Source organism: Neofelis nebulosa, chromosome 11 (assembly GCF_028018385.1).
Source record: "Neofelis nebulosa isolate mNeoNeb1 chromosome 11, mNeoNeb1.pri, whole genome shotgun sequence".
Lineage (NCBI taxonomy): Eukaryota > Metazoa > Chordata > Mammalia > Carnivora > Felidae > Neofelis > Neofelis nebulosa.
The window spans coordinates 14,273,953-14,298,023 of record NC_080792.1 but is presented as its reverse complement, the minus strand read 5'-3'; the positions used below and the strand labels follow the sequence as shown (position 1 = coordinate 14,298,023).

The window sequence follows — 24,071 nt, the reverse complement described above, 5'->3', positions numbered from 1 at the left end:
GTGTGGCACGTCCCTCTCGAGGAGGCGCCGCTGCGCGTCCGAGGGCCCCCGGGTCACGCGCCGCCGCGGACAGGCGGACGCGTTTGGGGACCCATCCGTCGGGGCACCTCCCCTCCCCCTCCCTGCAAGATGGCGGCTGCGGCCGCCCACGTGACTGGCGCGCCGGCCCCGCCCCTGGGGGGGCGGGCTGAGGCCGGGCCGCGCCTCCCCGGGGCTCCCTGAGGCCTCCGAGGGCTAGGCCGCCCGGGGCGCGGGGCTGAGTGGAGAACCACGTGGACGCTGTGCTCTGAGCAAGGCAAGGGGAAATTCGTGTGGCAGCCTTTCATTGCCCCGGAAGTAACCTTTCAGACACGTGTGTAACTTTCCGCCAGGAATCATTCCGTTTCTTATTACTTTGATCCATACAAAACGCACGTAAAGTGGAATTAATTTCCTTTTCCATTAGAATAAGTGTACTGGCCCGGAATAGCGTTTCTGGCTCTTTCAAGACTTGTATTCGATACCTAATATGCAACAGCTTCTTTTTGAAATTTTTGTGTAAAAAAACTAGTAGAATCTGTGCTTTAATACGAATTTTATGTTAATTATATGCCTTTCAGGTTGACCAGTGTCAGCAAGTGTGTGGTGACATACCGTCGTTACGATGCAAGTAGTCGAGGTGACAGTCCACAAACTTACCAGTAGAATATGCTAATTAGTTCATTTTAGACAAATGAAAGATTTAAGTAGATATTTATATTTAAAAGTAACATGTCTTGAGTTTTGTTATGTGATTTAGAGTAAATGTTACATTGGATTATAGCTTAAGTATTGCCTTTAGGAGACTTGTGCGTGAAGTTCATGTTCTTCAAGTGCTGTGGACTGCCAGTCACTTACATAAAATTCAACATACAGTATTAAGTGTTTTAGGAAATTTGTGCGACTGACGTAGTTCTGTTAATAAAGTTACAGACTGCATATGTAGCATACCTGGAAAAAATCACTTTTAAAAATGGGTCCCTTATTAGTGGGGACCCAAACTTAGTGGTTTGTTAACAGTAGCAACAAAAAACTGTATTTTAAAAGATACTGGTTTTGTTGCTGTTTCATTGAAAAGAGGAAAGACAGCCAAGCTTCCTATCTTTGCATGCATAACGACGCTCAGTTCATCAAAATGGATATTCTGCATTTGGAGATTTAGCCCCCAATTAACAGCACAAAGGCAGAAAAACATAAAATACATAAGCTATCATAGGAGTGGTTAGTGGTTAATATTGTTGGTTTGGGTGTGTTCTCTGCAGGTCGTGTTTTCAGTATCCTCAAAACATAGTTGCTTGGCAGATAGCTTGAATAAAGCTTAGAAACTGAAATTTTCAGATAGTATTTAGTGCAGTAGATAGTATTTAATGTTATTTGGACTCACAAAAAACATACTTGAATTCAAAAAAGTATTAAGTGGCCGTGGGTCCTTAGAAAAATCAACCAAGATACTAAAAAAAAAAAAAAGGAAATTTTGCAAAATTGTGGCTTCCTCATGGCACAGGTTTATTAGCCACGTGGTACCTGACAGAGCAGTAATCTCAACTCATTTGTATAGAACACGTAGTGTACTGGTAGTGTTGGGACCTGGAAAAGAAGACTTCAAAAAGAGTTTTAGCATAAAGGCTCCTACTCTGAGATAACCAGCATGTGTATGTGGCAGCTATCCTATGAGAGCACTGTCTAAAAATAAGAGAAAAGTCAGCGGTCAGGATTTCTGCTGTTATTATATTAGGCACTAACAAGATGCTTTCTTTCTGAAAGTGATTTTTAAGAACGGCTCTAATCTCCCAGGTAGTAAATACTTTTATTTAATTGTTGGCCACTGCTGGGGGATTTTTAAATGAACAGTGTCACTGGAGCAGTGGGCGCTAAGAAGGCTTTCCTCACTCCTACTGTGGGGATAATAACAGTACTTAGGTGAGATTGTGAGGATTAAACGAACGAGTGCTTGAAGAATAACGTCTGACGCATGATCTTCAATAAATGTTGGCAATTATCGGTAAAAGTTAAGTCTTGTCTGGAGGGTGATGGGAGAAGAGTGGGTAGACCGTCTCACAGACTGGGAGTGGGGAGCAGAAGCAGCCGTGCCTTTTATAGGAAATTTTAGGTTGGTTTGGCAGCAGCGAAGTATACAAGCAGCTCAGCTAATAAATGCCATTTGAAAGAGGCTTTGAGAATATCAGAGTTAGTGATTATTTTCGTAGAAAAATGGGAGTGACTGAGATCCTCCACTGTGTAGGGAAAGTCTTTCTTAGACCACAGTAGGAGGAGAGGGTGGTGGAGATGGGAAGGAAGCAACTTCTTTTCCTCAAATTAACTAGTATGGTATATCTACACCTTTTATGGTATTTTTGTGGGGCAGGGCACGGGAAGTGTGCCTTAGAGGCTACCAAAGGCCTTGAAGGGTGATAGCCCGTTTAGCACTAGACTTGGCTTAAATTCCTACTCTGCAGCTCTGTGACATTAACCAGGCTACTTAAGTCCCTGAGCTTCAGTTTTATCTTCGAAATGGGGATAATAACTTTCATTTCAGGTTGTGGTGATTGAATTAATGAGATAAGATGCAAAATAATTCGCATCCTGTCTTGAGCATGAACGTTCTCTTGAGAATGATGCTCAATGCATTTTTCTTTTCCACTGAGATGCCACCATCCAGATGGTTAAATCAGTGGTTTTCAGGAACGGACGTGTTTTTTTTCTCTTCACCACTTAATAAAAGTCCATATGATACAATATTTTTCATATTCTCTATTATCATACCTCTAAATTGATTGGTGTTCAGGAAGGATGGGTAATTGGAAAGGTAGTGTTTGAGCCATGTATTTGGGGCAGTTATTTGTTATTTGTTATTTTATTTTTTTAATTAAGTAGGCTCCATGCCCATCGTGGGGCCGGAACTCATGACCCTGAGATCAAGAATCGTGCGCTCTGCTAACTAAGCCAGCCAGGTGCCCCTGGGGCAGTTATTTTTAATATTTACATTATAGAGATCCAGTGTGTTACAAATAAACCCAAAGGAAGCATTTCTCTGGGTCACAAATTATTGAAGTACATATTTTCTCCATATTGGGTTTGGGGATAGGAATAGGGGAATATATGTATTCCATATTTGGATTATCATTAACTCCCAGGCAACCATACTTAAATCTTTATCCGGTTTTCACATTTAGCTAGGAAACTGGCCTATAATTTAAAGCTATTTTGCAGTTTTTTTTTTAAGTTATATGATTGTTTGTTACTTCAGAGCACAGCTTGGAATCCATGCACTTAAAGGAACATTTTATACTTTTTCTATAGAAGCTATTAAATTGGCTAATTTTTAAGCTGATTATTTTTGTCTTTCTTTGAGGTATTAATTTTTTTTTTTTTTTTTTTTTTTTTTTTTTTTTTTTTTTTTTTTTTTTTTTTTTTTTGTTGGTAAGAGCAAAAAAAGACCTGCACTACCCCGGAAGCAGACTGAGCTTCACTTTTATCAACTTTTTTTCATTATGGAGGACTTGTAACAGAGGATGCCTTGTCACAAAAGCCTCCTTCATGCAGTCTATGTAAACAGTCACTCTGGAAGCGTGTTTGTGTTTTAGGTGGCAGAGCTGCTGGGTGCCCCGTAGTCCATTTCCCTTCTGTTCTTCCTGTGCTCCAGGGAACATTTGGCCTCTCATTCCCCTCTAAATGTCTTGGCTCGTTCGGAGTGTTCCATGCTTATTCAAGAAGTAATTTATTTGAGGTCAGATTTAGGTTTTAAAAAGGTCACTTTGGCAAGTTGTTTGGTCTTCACAAGTTTCAGGCTGCTCCGAATAAAGTAGGGGTATCGTCGCCGTTTCTTGCATGTAATCGCTGTGAAGATGAACCTGATCACGTGTGTGAAAATGCTTGGCAGACAAGGGTGAGTTGTATATATCATTTGATCTGTCCATCGTTCAAAGAGGGAATAGCACAATTTGCAGTGGATGAACAGAAATGCAAAAGTTGGAAGAGCTGATAGGGTTTGGGTTACAGGGGACCTTGACGGTCCGGTGAGAGGAAAAGGTTGTCACCACGCTGCTGTGAAAGCCGTTGAGGAGACGTGTGTGCGCGCCAGTGGTATGTCTTCCTAGAACAGCCACTGACGCTTTCTTTAAACGTGATGTGTGTGAAAAGCGTGAATCGTTGATTCAGGAAAAAAAAAAAAAATCTTCCAGACTAATCTGGTTCTCTCAGGGAGCGATTTTACTTCTTATCACTCTGATTTGCTTGATGACCTTAATCCTCTCTTCCCCTCCTACCCCGAATCTACTCTTTCCTCATCCTTGCTGTCACCGTTCTCTTTTGGGACTTTATTCCTGACGGATTCCACTTCTTTCAGCCCTCCTACCTCTTACCTGTTGGATACTCCTGCCAGTGTGTCTTCCTAAAGTAGTATTTGATCATCTCACCTGCCTCACAGTGACGGATGGAGCCTGGCCTCCAGTAGGTCTTGGGACCCCAAATCCCTTTTTCCCACTTTTTTCATACATCATGCCTCCCAGTCAAAGCTGGCCTATGTCATCACCTCTTGCATGACGTTTGCTGGAATTGCCTCTGTGATTCTTTGCTGCTTCTGAATTCCAGTAGCATGTATATTCTGTGCTGTAAATTTGGTACTTCTATGATTTTTTTCTGTTTTTTTCCCAAAAATATTACTTTGAAATATTTTTAACTTATAAAATTGACCTTTCCTCCTAGATTTTAAGTTCCCCAAAGGCTTAGACATCGTGTCCCTTTTTTTTTTTTTTTTGGTCAGCATTGCATATATCATACAAAATCACTTAAAATTTCCTATGCTTAGGCTTTTTAGACATGGCTCTGATAAATACCAATATGATAAATTACTTTAAAACAAAGTACATTAGGAAGTTGTTGTTGTTGTTGTTGTTTTGTCTTGTAGGACTTCTATTTTTCAGCTACTTTAACAGTATTTGTAGCTATATAGTCTAGGCACAACTTTTTTGGAAATCATAAAAGGAATTGCTTCTTTAGGTGAAAAGCATAGAACAGTATATATTTGAACTGAATCTTCAATGAGGAAATGCTGAGTAGGTGTATTTATTATTCTTTTAAAATCAGACCATTTATAGTCCATATTAACTAAGTTTTGTGTGTGTGTGGGGAGGGGGTATAAATTGGTGCAAACGTATGGATGATGTTTGATAGAATGGAAAAAGTCATAAATTACAAACCATTTTCTTATTTGAGTAGTTGTTCGTAGTTGAGTTCCAATTTATGATTTGTTTGAGGACCAGCAGGAGTCAGATACGGAGTTGAGATAGGACCTTGCTTAGGATCAGAAAATTGAAAACTTATTTTGGTCACTGAAGTGAGCCATCTACAGTCTAAGAGTTGGGGGAGTTTTTGTTTCTTATTAGGAATATCTTGTTGGGATAGTAAAGAGACATAACTTTACCCCGATATAATTGTCTTTTGGGAAGGGGCGTATCAAATTATTGAAATTCACTGCTGGTCCTCGAAGCGACAACATGATCCCATAGTGTTTGGAGACTACTTCTTGTGGAAGAGGCCATCATGCGTACAGAGAGGGTGCCTCATGACCGCCACGGTGTGTGGCTTTGTTAGTTAGGGAAGGTGCCTCCTCTAACAGGTGGCGTTAAACACAGTCCTCCTAATGCAGTGTTTCTCAATCTGTCACATTTACCAACCGATAAGTCACTGTCAAGGATCCTTTCTGAACTCTGTAAGCTTCCATTTCTGCATGCTTCCAGGAATGTTTCCCCACCGGAGCTAAAGGCTGTCCATACCTTTGTCCGGCCTTCCATACCTTTGTAGTTTGTGGTCCAGTATAGTTCCCACCTGTCCACATGTCAGCTACACATGCCACCTACACATGGCACTATTCACGTTGAAAGCAGCAACCTGAAGGCAGTTTTACAAGGAAAACCTCAAGGCCAGTGACGTTTCCTGGAGTGAAAACTGCTGCCCTCGCTTGTCTTCCATTCTCCACTGCTCTCCTCCTCAGTAGCCTTCTTTATCAGCCTTCTTTTTTTCTTTTAATGTTTATTTATTTTTGAAGGAGAGAGCAAGAGAGACACATTGCGAGCAGGGGAGGGGCGGAGAGCGAGGGAGACACAGAATCTGAAGCAGGCTCCAGGCTCTGAGCTGTCAGTACAGAGCCCGATGTGGGGCTTGAACTCACAAGCTGTGAGATCATGACCTGAGCCGAAGTCGGACGCTTAACTGACTGAGCCACCCAGGCGTCCGCCCTTAGCATTCTTTTGCCAGCTTCCCTAATTGCACATCCTGCGAGTTCAGTTCTCTGGAAAAGATAACTTCAACAATTTTAATGGTTTTTAAATTTGTGATGAATTCACAGAGTTCTGCAAAATACACAGAAAGATACAGTGGTGTTTGCATCTGTCATCGTGTGCCACCCACCCAGTTGTAGTCCACCCCTACTCTGCACCGGTCACTGCCGTTAGTGCACAAGTGTCATGGTGAGGAGAGCTCGCGTAGCTGCAGTCGCTGTGGCCAAGTCCGGTCTGGGGGCCGTGGTGGTAGAGAATACACGCGGGCTCAGTGACCTGTCTGCCCTCTCTCCCCGCCCCCATTCAGTAGCTAGAGTGCACTTACCCTGGCTTTAAGAAGGTTCTTTCTGCCACATTCATCTTGATGAATCACCTTATCCCCACACTTGTAGCCACACTAAGTTCGGAAGGAAGTGAGCCTGCGATCCTAGCAGAGATGCACCTGGGCGGTCTTGGAGCGGCTGAGTGTCGCTGTCCCTCCTCTGAATGGTGCTGCAGTCACGGACGGTACGGCTTTCACACGCTGCTTACCAGTCTCGTCTCTTCTCACACGGCCTCTGCCTTTCCTCATGTGCTGGAAGGTGGTGCAGACAGAACTTTGGGTTGGGGTGCACTCTTTCATGGAGTAGACATGAGGCAGGCGCCTGCCTGGTCCCCCACAGCCTCTTGAAGAGGAGTCAGTAGCTCTCACATCCTTCCCAGCTTCTTCCCTCTTTTTCCACCGAAATGGATACAATTTGCCATCTCAGTATTGTTGCTAGTAACGAATCATTTTCTAACATTCGAGGCTTTCTATGAATCTTGCATGAATAATAGCTGCTTTAGTTGCAGCCTTGGTTATTGAAAGAAGAGAGTTTAAAATCTGTAACTGTGTAACAAGTTATCCCCAGACTTACTGGCTTAAATCAACACCATTTTGTTATGGTTTCTCACAGTTCTGTGGGCCAGGGATTTAGACAGGCCGCTAAGAGCAAGGACGGCTCATCTGTTGTGGGGTGTCCGGAGATGCAGCTGGGGACTGGAGGTCCTCTCTCAGTGTGGTCTCTCTAGCGTGGCATCCTCAGGGCAGTGGCACTTCTTACACGGTGTCTCGGTAGGCCCCGGCTTGCAAGCTTTCTTGCCCTGCCCTCTCCCATCCCGGAATGTTCCTTCCCTCATTCTGTTGTTCACGCAAGCCTCGAGAGCCAGCCCAGACCCGCTGGCTGTGGAATTAGGTCCACCTTTCAGTGGAAGGGGTATCAAAGTATTTCTAGCTATATTTAATCTACCACAAAACCTTAACAGGAGGTTGTTGTGTAGTAATGTTAGCACTCTCTGTCTCACTGGATGAATATACAGACGTCTGAAGAAGTTTGTACATTTTTTAAAAAATTTTTTAAGTTTATTTATTTTTGAGAGAGAGAGAGACAGAGCACAAGCAGGGGAGAGGCAGAGGGAGGGGGAGACACAGAATCCGAAGCAGGCTCCAGGCTCTGAGCTGTCAGCACAGAGCCCGATGCGGGGCTCAAACTCACGAACTGTGAGATCATGACCTGAGCCGAAGTCGGACACTTAACCGACGGAGCCACCTAGGCGCCCCAGTTTGTACATTTTTAAAAAGCTGAGACAGTCTTAATTTCTGCTTTTTTAAAAAATACAGATTGCCTTGGGTTTTTTTTTTTTTTAACGTTTATTTATTTTTGAGACAGAGACAGAGCATGAACGGGGGAGGGTCAGAGAGAGAGGGAGACACAGAATTGGAAGCAGGCTCCAGGCTCTGAGCCATCAGCCCAGAGCCCGACGCGGGGCTCGAACTCACTGACTCACTGGGTTAGGCGAGATTGTGACCTGAGCTGAAGTCGGACGCTTAACCGACTGAGCCACCCAGGTGCCCCTCCTTGGTTTATTTTTTAATTAAAGTTTTATTTACTCTGAGATAGCATGAGCGGGGGAGGGGCAGAGAGAGAGAGAGAGAGAGAGAGAGAGAGAGAGAGAGAATATCCCAAGCAGGCCTTTCACTGTCAGTGCAGAACCTGATGTAGGGCTCGAACTCCCAAATCGTGAGATCATGACCTGAGCTGAAGTCACAAACTTAACCAACAGAGCCACTCAGGTGCCCCATCTTGGTATTTTTAAATTTATTCTACATCAGGGGACTAAAGGAAACATGTAGAAGATTGTTAGATGAGCCAAAATAAACTCCATCTACAAAGAACAGAACAACGGTCACATTGGCCTCCTTTTATTTGTAGATGGAGTTTATTACCAGAGAAGAGTGTCTGTCCAGCCACTTGACTGTTTCACAGACTTTCCCTACATTTGAGACATCCCACGTCAATAGTTGGGATGGATATGCATGTATAAAACTGAGATCTGAGTAATCTCTGGAATGAACGACCTGTCCAGCCTGCCTGTGTTACGTGACATGTGGATTTGAGCTCACCAGGAGCTCTTAGTGCAGACATGCCATAGACAGAAAAGGCTTTGCTCGGATGAGTTACAGAAAGAAGAGCACACGCATTCTAATGTATTTTGTGTTCCTGTGCATATTTTGCAGGCTTAGAATTTTTAAGCTTCATCTTCTTAATCCAAGCAGAGGAAAATTCTCCACTTTTCACTTGGTCCTAACACTTTCACCTAACTAGTCTTTGTAGAATGCCAATTCTGCCATGTCATCTATCGTGTGTTTTCCTAGGAATCTGAACTTGATAGAACAGTGGGTGTAATTCCTGTCTATAAGATTCCATTAAACCAGTAGTTCCCATATTTTATGGCTCCCTTCCCCCTACTCAGAGTTAAGAAAGCATATGTGACACGTGGCAATGGGAGACGGAAGAATGGAGAGTTATTCACCTTTGAGATCAGTAAACTTGATTGTGACCTCTGTGGCTCATGAGGCATTAGATTATAAAATTTACAATTTTATTAGTTTAATAAAAATTTAGATAGTTTCTAAACTTAGTCTAACTGCTGTAAATGGTTTTATAGCATTGATGCATGCTGACATTTGTGAGGGGTGGGACTTAATTAGTAGGTATTTTGTGGGTTGATGAACTTATGTCCTTAGATAGAAACTCCAACTCCATTTTTCTCTCTAGGTTATTAAATAAGAGGCCTTTTCTTGGCTATTAAAGTGTGTAACTTGAGACTTCAAAAATGTGATCTTGATTATGAAGCAAACTACTTTCTCATCGTTTCAATATATTTGTGGAGGCAGCGTAATAAAATCATTTTAAACATAAAAAAAAAAAAAAAAGAGGTTAGAGTAGGAGAGAGCCAAAGCATAAGAGACTCTTAAAAACTGAGAACAAACTGAGGGCTGATGGGGGGTGGGAGGGAGGGGAGGGTGGGTGATGCGTATTGAAGAGGGCATCTTTTGGGGCGCCTGGGTGGCGCAGTCGGTTAAGCGTCCGACTTCAGCCAGGTCACGATCTCGCGGTCCGTGAGTTCGAGCCCCGCGTCAGGCTCTGGGCTGATGGCTCGGAGCCTGGAGCCTGTTTCCGATTCTGTGTCTCCCTCTCTCTCTGCCCCTCCCCCGTTCATGCTCTGTCTCTCTCTGTCCCAAAAATAAATAAAAAATGTTGAAAAAAAATTAAAAAAAAAAAAAAAAAAAGAAGAGGGCATCTTTTGGGATGAGCACTGGGTGTTGTATGGAAACCAATTTGACAATAAATTTCATATATTAAAAAAAATAAAAAATAAACATTTTTTATGTTCTGTTGTGGTAAAATACATGGACATAAAGTCTACCATTTTAACACCTTTTTGAGTGTAGCATTAAGTCCATTCACATTATTGTGCAGACATCACCACTATCCATTCCCAGAACTTCTCTTTTATCTCAAACTGAACCTCTATATCCATTAAGCAACTATTCCTCTTCCCCTTTTTTTTACTCTAGGCCCTGGTAACCACTATTGCTTTTTTTTTTTTTTAATGTTTATTTTGGAGGAGAGAGAGAGAGAGCCAGAGCAGGACCTGGGGAGGGGCAGATGGGGAGACAGAGAATCTGAAATAGGCTCTAGGCTCTGAGCTGTCAGCATAGAGCCTGATGCAGGGCTCAAACCCATGAACTGTGAGATCATGACCTGAGCTGAAGTTGGATTAACCAATTGAGCCACCCAGGCATCCCTGCTGATAACCACTATTTCTACTTTGTCTCTGATTGTGACTATCCTAGGTACCTCATTTAAATGGCATTACACAATATTTGTCCTTTTGTGCCTGGCTTATTTCACTTAGCATAATGTCCTCGAGATTCATCCATGTTGTAACATGTATTTTTTAGGCTGAATAATAGTTGTGTACATACGCCACATTTTGTTCGTCTCTTCACCTGTCATTGGGGCATTTGAGTTTCCACCTTTTGGCTATTGGGAGTGATGCCACTAGGAAAAAATCATTTGCTCAGGTTGTTGCTTTCAGTTCTTTTGAGTATACACCTAGGAGTGGAATTGCTGGATCATATGGTAACTCTGTTTAAGTTTTTGAGGGACTGCTGTGCTGCCTTCCACCACGGCCTCACTGTTTTTTACATCCTTGCCAATAGCTGCTGTTTTCTGTGTTTTTGGATTATAGCCATCTTAATAGGTGTGAAGTGGTATCTCATTGTGGTTTTGATTGCATTTCCCACATGAAGATTGTTTTTTTTTTTTTGCATATTTTGCGTTTGTATTTGAAGGTGTTATTTTTAATTTATGAACCACGTATGCGCAGTGTAGAAAAATATTCTATAAAAAATGGTCAGTGTATTCAACTAAACTTCTTCCAGCTAACACAGGTATTTGAGAGGATTACAGTGCTTTATTCATATCAATTTGTGAAGTCCTTAGAGCAGTGTTAGGCCAATGTGGTTTTAGTCCTTTGCAGTAAATGATTATATGGTCTGGAATAGGATATAGGTAAGTTTGTTGTTAGAAGAATTCCTGTGTCTGCCTTTTACTGTAATTTTGAAAATTGGTGAATGCCATCATGTTAAATGTTTTGGAAATTGGATGTTGACAAAGAGATCTTTGCTTTCCTTCTCATTAAGTGGTTCTGTAGAGACCAATACTTACTTCTTTGAGTTTCTACAGGAAGACAAACTATAAGGCTGAAGCTTAGCTCCCAGGAGTATCTGATGCGATGCTTTATTCCCAGAAATAGAGCTATAACCTGGCAGCCCAGACCCAGGGTCAGGCCAGCATGCAGGATTAGACAGCAGAACAAAATATTTTCTTTTTTAAAAAAAATTTTTTTTAACGTTTATTTATTTTTGAGACAGAGAGAGACCGAGCATGAACGGGGGAGAGTCAGAGAGAGGGAGACACAGAATCTGAAACAGGCTCCAGGCTCTGAGCTGTCAGCACAGAGTCTGACGCGGGGCTCGAACTCACGGGCCGCGAGATCATGACCTGAGCTGAAGTCGGCCGCTCAACCGACTGAGCCACCCAGGCGCCCCAGAACAAAATATTTTCAATTAGGATTCTTGGGAAGCGTAGGGTCTTCTCTTTACTTCATTTCTAAATTTACACAATTTTTATTTACAAATTTTTTAATGTTTTTATTTATTTTTGAGAGAGAGAGAAAGAGAGCGATCGAGCATGAATGGGGGAGAGGCAGAGAGAGAAGGAGTCACAGAATCTGAAGCAGGCTCCAGGTTCTAAGCTGTCAGCACAGAGCCGATGCGGGGCTTGAACTCATGAGCTGCGAAATCATGACCTGAGCTGAAGTTGGAGGCTCAACCGACTGAGCCACCCACGCGCCCCTACACAATTTATAAAAATTAACATATATTATTTATTGCAGATTTGTAGAATTGTAATTGTCTCTTGAAACTGAGGTGGTTTTGGTCTGAGTAGTACTTTGAGATTCTGAACGTGAAAGGGGTAAGATGTGAGTTGTGATAAAGAACTGTTAATAAGGCTGTTTTATTTTTTGGCTTGATCAGTGTGTTGTGATAACAGTATATACGTGCCAGGGCTTTGGTTCTGGAGAGCTGTAAGGTTAGGAGGCCTTTCTGACTCCCAAGCAGCCGTTCTCCTTGGAGTAAAACTTCTTCCAGTTCACGGATGACAGTGATGGGCTGAGCAAACTCCGAGCACCCAGTCGCCGTTAGGTGGTTTAAACACTACTAATTTACTACAGTAAACTCACTGTCTGTACACATTCTTATTCAGAAAGATTTGGCAGATCTTGATAATAACCTTTTGTAAAACTTTTCCCTACCAGAGCATCTTGTTAGATTATCACTGAAATCAAGCAGTGAATAAAAATTGCTTAGTAATTAATGTAAAAAATACAATTCCTGTATATGCGGAGGGTTAGCATAGGGGAGAGCATCTTTTATATGTGTTCCTTTGATTCTGGTCACTTTGGTTAGAATTGACATCGTTGGGAATTTTGAGTAACAACGTGCAATGTGTCCCAAGAAAACTGGGACAGTAAATAATTGATAGAATATTACTATTGAGTGAAAATAAATGTTGATGCTTCTCTTTTTCCTTACCGGTGAATACCTTTTACTATTTGTGCCTTTCTGCCTTTACTGTGTAATCACCTATCTGGTCTCTAAAATTGCTGTTAAGATAGTTTCTGTTAAAAGCATAAGCCTTGACTCTGGTTTATTTGGATGGAGTTGTCTGTTCTCAGTCTGTGGAGTGGATGAACACGTGCCCCTCTTTCTTCTCTAGAGTGACTCCGCTCACGGTGACTACCCGCAGAGTCATGAGGCCAGCGTGCTGGCACGAGCCCTGATACCTCACGACGGACTTCCTGCGGCGCCGCACAGAGCCCAGCGAGAAGGTATGTTTTCTGTCCCCTTACCGGGGACGGCTGCAGAGCACTGTTCACGTTGGTTGACCCAACTCTTCTCCCTCTTTTTTTGGAGTAGAGAAATCTACGGGTCCTAGGTTTGGCTCAGACGCCCGGCCCCCACTTTTCTGAGTCTGCATCTGGGCTCCTGCTTTACAGCACTTGGCCCAGCCTGGCTTGTGCCGACCTGGTTCTGCCTTGTGGTCGGCTGCCTTAAGTCTAGTTGCGCACTTCTGGAGGGCGGAATCCTTCATGTATTCCTAAAGTGTTTGGGAAAGTGCTTTATCTGGAGAATGTGCTCAGCATCTGCTGAAAAAAGAAATTTTACAGAAGTTCTCTGTTAGAAAGTGAAGCCATGTGTTACTAGTCTATGCTTCCTGCAGTAATGCAGTTTTCAGGAGGACTGGGATGGTGGCATTGGAAGGACGTTGTCATCTGTAAGGAAATGAGTTCAGATGCTCACTTCTCTTCATTTTTGGGAGTCCATTACCCTGGGCGAATAATTGTTGAGGGGAAAACAAACAGAGATGGAAAGCGTATGTGCCACCTGGGCGGCCTCAGACGTGTACCTCACGCTCAGTCATAGCAGCTTAGAACGACATCATTTTGTCTTCTTTCAGTCCCATCAGTCATCTTTCTTGTGTTATACATTTTTCCCATTCAGGAAAAACAGGTATGAATGTTTAATGTTTAAAAAAAGTTTATATAATTACCTGTTCAGGGCCATTCAAGACCCTTAAACTACTTGACTCATAGATTCCTTCAACCAGCCTGCTGCATCTGTGAGTAACCTAAAGCAGAGTTTGCTTTTACAACGAAGGTCTTTTTCTTCTTTTTTTAATGAAAATGTTTTAGAAAAACAAAAGACTACATCCAAATGCCGACGACCCACCGTAAGGTGGTACTATAGGTGACTTTTCTTATGTTCTTTATTTTTAAACAAATGTGTGTACTCTGTGCTCCTTAGTTCCAATTTTTGAGGGTTGGAGGGTCTCCTGTTACCAGCCATTCCCCACCGTACTTCAGCTCCCTCCTCTTGATTCCGATCGGTCATGACAGGGGTAACTTGAGACCAAGGCCGAAGACCCAGCCATGTTCCCTTACACGTAATGCCCTAGTGGTCCCCTGCCCCTTACTTATTAGCCCGCCAGTTTGCAGAAGTGGAGCTGCTTTGTATTTCTGAATGTAGATTAGTTCAGACGGTTTTTCTTAAATAGCATCGTCCCTCATGGAAGGTAGCAGGAAAGCTGTTGAAAGTGGCAGACCCTCCCCTCCCCCACTTAGCCGCTGTTGTGCTGCCGCTGGTCAGGAGTTGTGGGCTTCTCACCTGGCTTTTGAGATTTTCTTGCGTTTCCGTCCTCAACATTTCTCACCCACGGCGGCGGGGGTTGGGAATTATCCCAGAAGCGGCCATCGGACACTATATATTTGGAAGGTTGGCACAAAATCCTGGTAATGGTATCTCCTCGGTCTGTTATGAATGCTTACCAGTGAATTTCCGTATCTTATGTTTCATGGCCCGCAGTCCCTGATCTAGAACAATCTTCATTCTTCCTGTATACTTCTGTTACTTTCTGTCTTCTGCTTCATCTATTTTAGCTTCTTCCTCTCCAAGTAAATCCCTTCCTTTCCTTCTCCATCTCCCGACCCCTGAATTTAACAGGACCCCAGTCTGTGGAGTCACTCTCCTGACTTCTTCCCTGTGACCTTTATCTTGTTCATTACTGCCAGTCTCATTATTGCTTAAGTGCTGTTTCTTCTATTTATACCCTGAGCAACAGTTTTTTTTTTCCCTCCCTTAAGTCCTTATATTATGGTTAGTAGACTGGCTCTCTTCAATTTGTAAAGAGATTTACTTCCTGAAAGATGATGTTTTCGTTATTTATTTTTTTAATTAAAAAAATTTTTTTAATGTTTATTTTTGAAAGAGAGAGAGCGCGTGAATGGGAGAGGGGAGAGAGAGAGGGAGACAGCAGGCTCCAGGCCCTGAGCTGTCAGCCCAGAGCCTGACGTGGGGCTCAAACCCGTGAACCGTGAGGTCATGACCTGAGACAAAGTCAGAGGCTTAACTGACTGAGCCACCCAGGTGCCCCAAGATGATACTTTTATTAAAGGATGTGTAACATGAATAATTCGGGGGATTGCACATTTGCCTGCTTCTTCATTAACAAGCTGATCGTCTTACCTAGTTCAATTCAGAGTTCCTAATGTAACTTATGACCACGATTTTATCTGTGTAATACATTGTGAAAAATTCTGCTATAGTGAACCTTCATAGTTCATTTTAACGTTTGTAATGCCATTATATGATATTAAAGGTCATGTTGAACAATTTTTAAATTCCCAATTGGAAAGAACTTTTTATCAGTTTAATACATTACTTTTGAAGGTTTTTTTTTTCGATGTAAACAAAAACTGTACCTCTTTTGGTTTATACCTACCAAGCATAAATAATTGAATAAAGTGCTATGTTTGTGATAATTTGAATAACAAGCAGTTTTGAAGATTGTCCTCTAGAAAATGAATCCTTATCGTAGGTGCATTTTATTTTATTTTTTTGGTGCTCAGCGGAATGCTTGAAACTCTTTAGGCACTCAGCATGCTGAATGGATATAGAAACAAAATTGTGGGTGAATGGCACATTGCTATGCTTCTGCGTTTTTTTGGTTTTTTTCATGGTTTAAGATCAGTAGTAAAGATGAAGATAAAATAGCTTAATTGTTTAACATTTGTCAGTGGGTAACTGAAACACGCATCTAGTCTCTGTAGAACACGTCAGCCTGTTTTCTTTCTTTCAGCTGTGCACATCGAGAAGATAATGTTGAAAGGAGTCCAGAGAAAAAGGGCTGACAAATATTGGGAGTACACCTTCAAAGTAAGCCCCTCTCGCCCCCAACAGATGTCCGTGTCCTGTTAAATGACCTTGTGGGGGAAAATGAAAAATTGATCTTTGGAAAAACTTACAGTGGGTTTGCTAATTTAAGAAGAAGCTGTATGTATACGTAAGTTTGTCCTTACTAAGGGAATGTACTGTTTTCGGTATGTACTGCATGGTTTGCTGAGTTTTTAATTGTGTCACATTGAAATTACTCTGACGACTTTATTCAAAATAAATAAGAGCCTTCAATTTAAGGTGGAAGTTGTGTCTTTAAAAGTAAAAGTAAGCATTTTCACTAGTATTTTTTAAATCAAGATCACGGGCATCGTCTTCTCCTGGAATGGTTTTTCCCTGATACTTTTCTCTTCCTCTTCTTTCTCCATGAAGGTTTTATTCCCTGGCCTTTGTTGCCTCGTCCTCTCATCTCTAATTGCTTTCCTGTCATGCTGTCCTTCAGACAGCTGTCCAATTAACCATAGAGTCCGGCTCTGTTACTCCCCATGTCTCCTTTTTGCCTGTTGACTGTAATGTGGATTCCTTGTCCACGTCTTCCTTATTCCTCCCTGCTTGGGCTTCACTGTCTGGCCCTTTCTCCTGAGGTTGGACTGAACGCCTTGAAGCCAAACGGACCGACGCCACGTTTCTGTGCTCCCTCACTTCAGTTCCTCCCCAAAGGTATTGCTTGCCACACTTTAGCTGTACCTTTGTCACCAAGTCATTTCTGATCCTCCAGCAGAATGTGTTTCCATTCATTCAAGGCATGCCACCATCATAAATTTTCCAGACTCTTCTATTTGGGTTACGTGTTTTTCCTCTCTAGTTGGTTAGTATCTAATGGAGAGCAGGAATCTTCATCCTCCGTCATCCCACCATATCTGACTTGCTTAGTATGTTTGGTGAATGAATTTCAGAACTCTGGCTTCTGCTTTGTGGGAGACGTATCCTCAGTTTACAATTTTAAATCCTTATCTCCGAATGTTTTACTTAACCTTTTTGTAACGCATGGCATAAGCCGCCGTGCTCTCTTCGTTCAGTTACACTAGCTCTCCTTTTGTTGCTGGAGCTCTTAGCTTGTTCGTTCCCGAAAGCCTTTACATCCCCAGCTTAGCTCTGGAACAGTCTTCCCCAGACCATGGCACAGCTCATGTCCCTTCAAGTCCTAGCCTGGCTTAAACGCTCCCTCCCGTGAGGTCTTGCTTGGCACCCTTCTGACGTGCTGTCCTGCTCCTGTGCCACGCCGTGTTCATTGTCTCTGGAGCCCTGCTCACTGATGGGAATTCTTAGATATTCATTTGTTGTAATGGGTCTCCACGAATTAGACCCTGACCTCAGCCAGCAGAGACTTTGGCTGTCTTGGCCCCTCCTGTGTCCCTTTCACTGAGAACGGTGTCTCACATAAGTAGCTGCTCAACGAACGTTGAATAATTAAAAAACATCTAAAAGATGTGCCAGTTAATAAGGATATTTGCTTTAAGGGTTGGTAGATACAATTTTGCATCTATTCTTAAATATCTGATTACTAATGGTATGATTACTTGGTGAGCCTTAGGCATTTGCACAGTTTGAGTGTCTACTTGGCTCAGATAATTGTAATGTAGACGTTATCAGTGAACCATCATCAAGTCCATGAAATTCAAAGTGTCTGAGAGGTAAAATGGCATAATAGATTCCAGTCTGGCTCTTCTGCTCACTTAGGGTCACGTCTAAGTACATTAACCATTTTGAATTTTAGTTCCTCCATCTGAAAATGGAGGTAGTCAGACCTGCCCTCCACACTTTAATAGGATTTTAAAGAATTGAGGTAAAGATGAAATCTCTTCCTAAGCCATAAATCCCCATAAAAAGAATACTATGGTACTTACCACAGAGGGGCAGTAAACTCTAGTTACTTCTCTGAAGAATTTATACGTAATAAGTTCCAGGAGGTACAATTCTTACCTTTCTTGGTGTATAGTTTAATACCGTCAAGTATCATCTTAGAGTCCTTCAACTTTCCCTTTTGAAAAATTACTAAAATACAGTCACATTTTTAAAGGCAACTTTTTAAAAGAACCATGCGATTCGAAAGGAATTATTAAAGTTTTTTGAGTAGAATATGTCAATGTACAGTTAACTTTAACAATTTTGAAGAAATTCTGACAATGCCAGATTATATTTCTAATTGTTAATCTTAAGATTTAAGTAAGGCCCTTTGTTTTACACATGGCTTTTTTTCATCTGGTTCCCGCCTAAGAAATAACCATATAATATGTGTGTTTTTTTTAAATCAGGTAAATTGGTCTGATCTTTCAGTCACAACAGTAACAAAAACCCACCAAGAACTACAAGAATTTCTACTGAAGGTAAAATTATAGATTTTGTTGTTAAAATGGTTTTTACATAATATGTAGAACCAAAAACCTCAATATCAAAACAGACACCAAGAAGATCTAACCACGTTATATAAAGGTTGACTTAGAACTCTCCACTGTCTGTACACAACGTCCTGTTACTCTAAACGTAAATTTTCTTACATTACCGATACAAGGAAACGAAGGATTTTCCACGTTAAAAAAAAAAAAGGAACCTGATCCCTGGTTCCTTGCCGAGATAACTATTAATGGTGGCTGCTTGCAAGGGTACTTCTTGTGGAAGAGTGCGTCTGCAAAATGAGTTGAGGCTTGGTAGGATATGTTGTGGTTCTTAGAGGTGACAGCTCTTCGGCTCCGTCTGTGGATTTCCTTAAACACGTGTCCATCGATTCCTTCTTTGAGTTCCGGCTTCCCCTTGTGATAGAGACACAGAGTATTGAGAATAAGGGATCGTGGAAACATACAGATTTGCAGAAGTAAAAGGTTTCTTAAGTCATTTTGTTCAAATTCGTGCCTGTTCCTTTGACGCTAATTTCATTTTATTGAAGTGTGTATGGATAGAGCTCAGTTTTAAAAGGAGGAAACAGGTTTAAATGGTTAACCAGTACCTTCGCTATTTTACAATAAGCAAATGTATGTTAAAGTTTCTTGTCAATGAGGAGATAAAACAAAGTCCAGAAACAGGAAACTTTCCCAACTCAGTTACTGACTTTTGGGTCAAGGTGTGATGTGGTTATTGAACTTGCAACATCTGAAATTTTCAGGATGGTGCTGGTTTTTAAATTGTGGGTCTCCATTCTTACAGCTGAAAGAGGCTCTTCGTCCCCAGCTTGCGGAACTTGGGGCAGCGTGGTAGTGCTGGCTCTAAGGAGGACATTGTTGGATGGACTGTCAGTGTTTGTTCCGCTGGAAATACCCAGGGACAGCTTGAATATTTTCCTGCAGCTCACTCTGAACCGGGCCCTCTTGGTTCAGGGATGAGAATGCCTTCTGTTACTTCAGGATAGTGACCTAACTGCGTGTAAAGATGCGAGGGCCGTGCATTTCCACTTGTCAGAGGTCATAAGCTTGTGAGCCGTCAGCTGTAGACAGCGTGGTGAGAAAGGAGAGCGAGCCGTGGGAGGACCGGGTGTGTGTGCGCTGTCTTCCAGAGAAAGGAGACGATAGCTCCCCGCTGGCGGTCTGCCTGTTGAAGGCATCTGGGAGGGCCGCCCTGGACCACGGCTGCACGTGCACTTACAACATCTCTTCTGTTTATGTCCGACTCTTCCATCTCAACAGAGTAAATCTATCAAGGTTTAAGGGCAGGTCGTCATGAGCAGGTGTCATTTGGGTCAGAGAGCAGCGTGCTTTGTTTCTTTTTCTTGTGTTGCCCTTCCCATGACAGAATTCTAATGCTCGATGGTAAGTTGCAGGGATATAGAGGCTAAGGCTGAAATACCTTGCGGTGCCACCCGTCAAGGCCAGTTACCTAACCTGTTAGGGTGGGGGTGCTACCAGCCTATCCCGAGTGGTGCTGAGAGACTTAATGAGAGAGCACATGACCGGCTGCCAGCCTGGGGCCTGGCACCCGGCAGAGTCTCTCCTCTTGGGTTTCCCTAAGCTTCGGCTGGTTCTTTGTCTTGACAGATTTCATTTTTTCAGTCCTGCAATTTTTCTGAAAGCTCAAGTGCTCTAAAAAAAGACAGCCCCCAATAACTGATTCAGTCTTAAGAATCATGGTTATGATCCTCCCAGTTAGCCAACATTTGAACATAGATCCTCCCAGTTAGCCAACATTTGAACATAGAATTTTTCTTTTTTTTTTTTTTTTTTTTTTTTTTTTTTTTTTTTTTTTTTTAATTTTTTTTTTTTCAACATTTTTTATTTATTTTTGGGACAGAGAGAGACAGAGCATGAACGGGGGAGGGGCAGAGAGAGAGGGAGACACAGAATCGGAAACAGGCTCCAGGCTCCGAGCCATCGGCCCAGAGCCCGACGCGGGGCTCGAACTCACGGACCGCGAGATCGTGACCTGGCTGAAGTCGGACGCTTAACCGACTGCGCCACCCAGGCGCCCCGAACATAGAATTTTTCTAAAGTAGGACAGATGCCATATCAAGTTACGTTAAAAGATTGGCAACATTGTATGCTTCGAGGCTAATTGCCTATTATAAAATATCCCCTCAAGTCAACCACATATCTTTTCACCTTTTTACCTTCCTTTTAAAATCATCTACAAAAGTTAAGAGCAAAACCTGTCCTTTTGATAGCCTGTACATACTAACAACCTTTAACTTTTGTAGATGCTGTTTAACTGCACTTACTGTTTGCTATAATGTGGAAGAGTGAGTTTGAGGTCAGTGCTTTCCAGTCCTTTTTTCCTCCGTGTATATGGCAGCCTCTGTCCTCGCATCCAAGCCCCCTTCCCCTGCTGTTGCCGCTTAGAAACTGCATCTGACACCTGTCTGTTTCTCATTGCGAGAATGGCAGCTCCATGGAGGCAGGGTTTTTGTTGCCTCTTTCACTGCTATATCCACAGTGCCTAAAACAGTACCTGGGACAGGGTTCGATTTGAATATTTGTTGATTGGATGAATGAGTGTTGAACGAGAAGAGTTACAAAAAGTCGATTGTAATGGGGTTTTGTAGATGGTTCTCCATTAGGCCTCAGTGTTTTTAAAGAGAAGCTTGTAACAGTGAGGAGAACGATCTTTCAGTAGTGTGAGCTGGTTCAAGGCTGAGCTGGGGCCCAGCTCTGGGAGTCTGGGTACTGGAAGGAAGACCGAGAGGTGAGGAAATTCAGAAGGGACTAGAATAGAAGAGACATGATTTAAAGCTGTATTTTTAGCAAATGTGCCTTCCTCTAGGACTGGAAATAGTCCTTGGAAATTGAAGATAAAAACCACTTGAAAATAAAGCGTTTTGCAAATACTGATGACTGCATATCCGCACTCTGCCCAATCACACGAACAGTCATTGACTAGGTGAAAATTTATATACTCTTGCCTTCCTGCACTTAGAAGAACCATCGGTGATTCGATAGTGGAAACATAGCTCCCCACTGAAGCAGGTTTTCTTTGGCTGTGTACAGAAATTCAGGAGATATGTTTAAAATGGGCAATACGAAATATGCCTAGTGTCCTTAATCTGTATTAAAATAGTATTTAAGTGTAAATGTTGAAATAGCCATTTTTTGGGAAATGTGTAGATGCAGAACTGGTTTCTTCCTGTTAGTGATCAGAGGACATGCCCTCCACAGTGGTGCGTGGCCAGCAGGGCCCTCAGCCTTACCGGGTTATAAAAGAACCAGGAAGAGCTTCATTCTGACGAAACATCTTGATGCCATAGTCTCACTGCCTAAAATTAGTAATGCTTTATGCTGCTGTTGTTAAATTTTCCATTTCGGAATCGTTGACTCAAAACGCTTGTTTGTCAAAAGAATACTTGCTTTGGGTTCTCCAGTTCAACACGTAAACTGACAATTTGTGTAGATTGTTCTGTTCCTGCAGCGCTTTCGATACTGCGTGAATGGTTCTACTCGTAATGTTAGTGAAAGTACCGGTAATCCAGGAGTTCATTGTGTAAAGACCATCAGAAGTCAAGTTTCAAACATCAGAAAGCTAATCTTATAAATCAATTTATTAGGAATTTTAAGAAGCTAATTAATAAACAGAATGACGTAAATTTTGTTTTTTAAATAAAAACTTTCTTGGCCCAGCGATTATTTTGTGCGTGTGTGTGTGTGTGTCTGTGGTTTCTGGTCCATTGCTGTGAGGGCACCTTCATCATGTTGAGGGAAAGGTTCCTAACCCTTCAATTAGTGCTTTTTATGTAAGCAGGATTGAGAATTTTCACCCCGTGTTTCTTTTTATTTGGTGCATAGCACTGGTGGTGTGACATTGCCTGGGATTCAGATGTGAAACAGGAGGTACTAAGGTGATCACTATAAATGCAGGGATAACACTTCACAGAGTACTATTTGAGGATTAAAATAATTGTAGCTACACTATGCAGAATGTTCCGTTTAACTAAAGAACCTTGGCGTGGGTGTCATTTTCGTGTGGCATGTGGAACTTAGAATGTGAGGGATATGCAGGCGTGTCCCAGAAGCACACCGAATCCTGCCGGGGTTATTCTGCACCTTTGCAGAGCCCCGATGTGTGCCCAGAAGGCAGAAGACTTTCCTAGTAGAAAGATCTATGCTGCTTCAGTACGGGGCCTATGTCTTGAAGATGTAGAGAGGAACTGCTTTGGGATGATTACTGAGCAAGAGACATTTGTCTCCCTTTGTGCCTCTGGTTTGTAACATACTTAGCAGTAAGTGAGAAACTTAACATTGGCCTTGCGGTTTTTCTTTTCTAGCTCCCAAAGGAAGTGTCTTCCGAGACTTTTGACAAGACCATCTTAAGAGCCCTGAATCAGGGTTCGTTGAAAAGGGAAGAACGGCGACATCCTGACCTAGAGCCCATCCTAAGGTAACAGTTTACCTGATGCTGTCACCACAGCATCACAGACAGGTTCGTCGGCAGTGGAGGACTTAGAACGGAGTTTGAGGGAGGTGACAAGAGATTTTTGCTGTGGAGTACTTTTTAAAATGGACTTTTTATCTACATGTTATTTTAGGTCTAGGCTCACAGCAGGAAACATCAAGCTAATTACTTTTATCGTTGGACTTTTTTGGCTCTCTGATATCATGAATAATTGCTTCTAAAATCTGCAGACATTCAGTGAACCTCCTATTTTCTCCATAAAATATTTATTGGAAGGGTTCCTTGTCCAAGAACTCAACTTGGGAAATGTTTTTTGTTCTAAGTTGTCAAGTAAGACAGAAGATCAGGCTAACAGGCTGGAAGGTGAAGGGAGATGAACACTTCTTCGCATGCCTGCTCTTCTGTCCCGTGGCGAGCTTGCAGCGGTGATGGCTCGGCCCGGTGATGGTGTGTCCACGCTGGCTGAGGCCCGGGGGTGGGTCGGCCCCCGGAGCACCCTGCGTGCCCGGGGCCGTGACGAAGAGGTGAACACACCGGCGAGCTCAGCAACTGTGGCACAAGGTCCTGTGTGGGCAGGACGGGTGTGGATGTGGGTAAATGTACTTGTTTCATGATGGGAAGTTGAAGGATCTCTTGCGTGATGGCTTGTATTTTTTTTCCTAAAGTAAGAGTTTGCTTAAGAGTGGATATAAGGGCGGGGGGGGGGGGGGGCGGGGATCAAGTGTTTGAGAGCAAAAGGGACTTAAACAGTAGTTGCGGGGGAGGGTGATGAACAACCCGATAAAGGAAACCCCGTAAGCTGGCCAGGTTTGGAGCCCATTGAGTGTCCGTAAATGATAGTGGTATCAGTCTGTCATGCTGTGTGGATTTTGAAAACATCTTGCGAGCATTTCAGGTTCAAGTGTTAGGATAGCAGGTCGTTGGATAAGGACGTTCTTGGATGTGATGAAGGGACAGGTGGGGCAAGGGAATTTAGGGAAGAGTGTGAGGTTTTTGGACACATTCACAGAGCGAAGATGGAGTCTGACCGTACTGGAGAAGAGGTGTCAGGGAGTAAGCAAGTAAGTAGGCAGACAGAATCAAGTTGAAATGAGCCTGAAATGTGTGGGTTAGGGCGTTCTGAGGTGAGAGAGTTCCCGGTGATTGTTAGAGGTTTGAGGTGTGGTCTCCATAGTGGGGGGTAATTGTTTTGCTCGCCCCTCTCTGAGGGCTTCCCTTTAGGGGAGAGAAATTAAGGAGTAATGGCCGAGGAAACAAATGCTGTTTTATTGGAAACTTACAGTTATTAGTAAGTAAAATAAGGA

General features: G+C 42.7%; 1 protein-coding gene across 5 annotated transcripts in view; it reads left to right on the top strand.

Moving 5' to 3' along the window:
- The window catches only part of ZCCHC2 (zinc finger CCHC-type containing 2), a 65,740-nt gene that overhangs the window by 3,851 nt on the left and 37,818 nt on the right, over window positions 1–24,071 (top strand). For 4 of the 5 annotated variants that reach the window (XR_009250860.1, XM_058691883.1, XM_058691885.1 and 1 more), the window contains exons 2-5: window positions 12,947–13,058; window positions 15,866–15,942; window positions 18,216–18,287; window positions 22,640–22,752. Coding sequence is in view for 4 of the 5 variants with exons in the window: in XM_058691883.1 (XP_058547866.1) it covers window positions 12,947–13,058; window positions 15,866–15,942; window positions 18,216–18,287; window positions 22,640–22,752 (374 nt within the window). In the remaining variant the exon portion in view is untranslated. The remainder of the gene's footprint in view (window positions 1–12,946; window positions 13,059–15,865; window positions 15,943–18,215; window positions 18,288–22,639; window positions 22,753–24,071) is intronic. The other variant, XM_058691884.1, reaches the window with a different exon arrangement.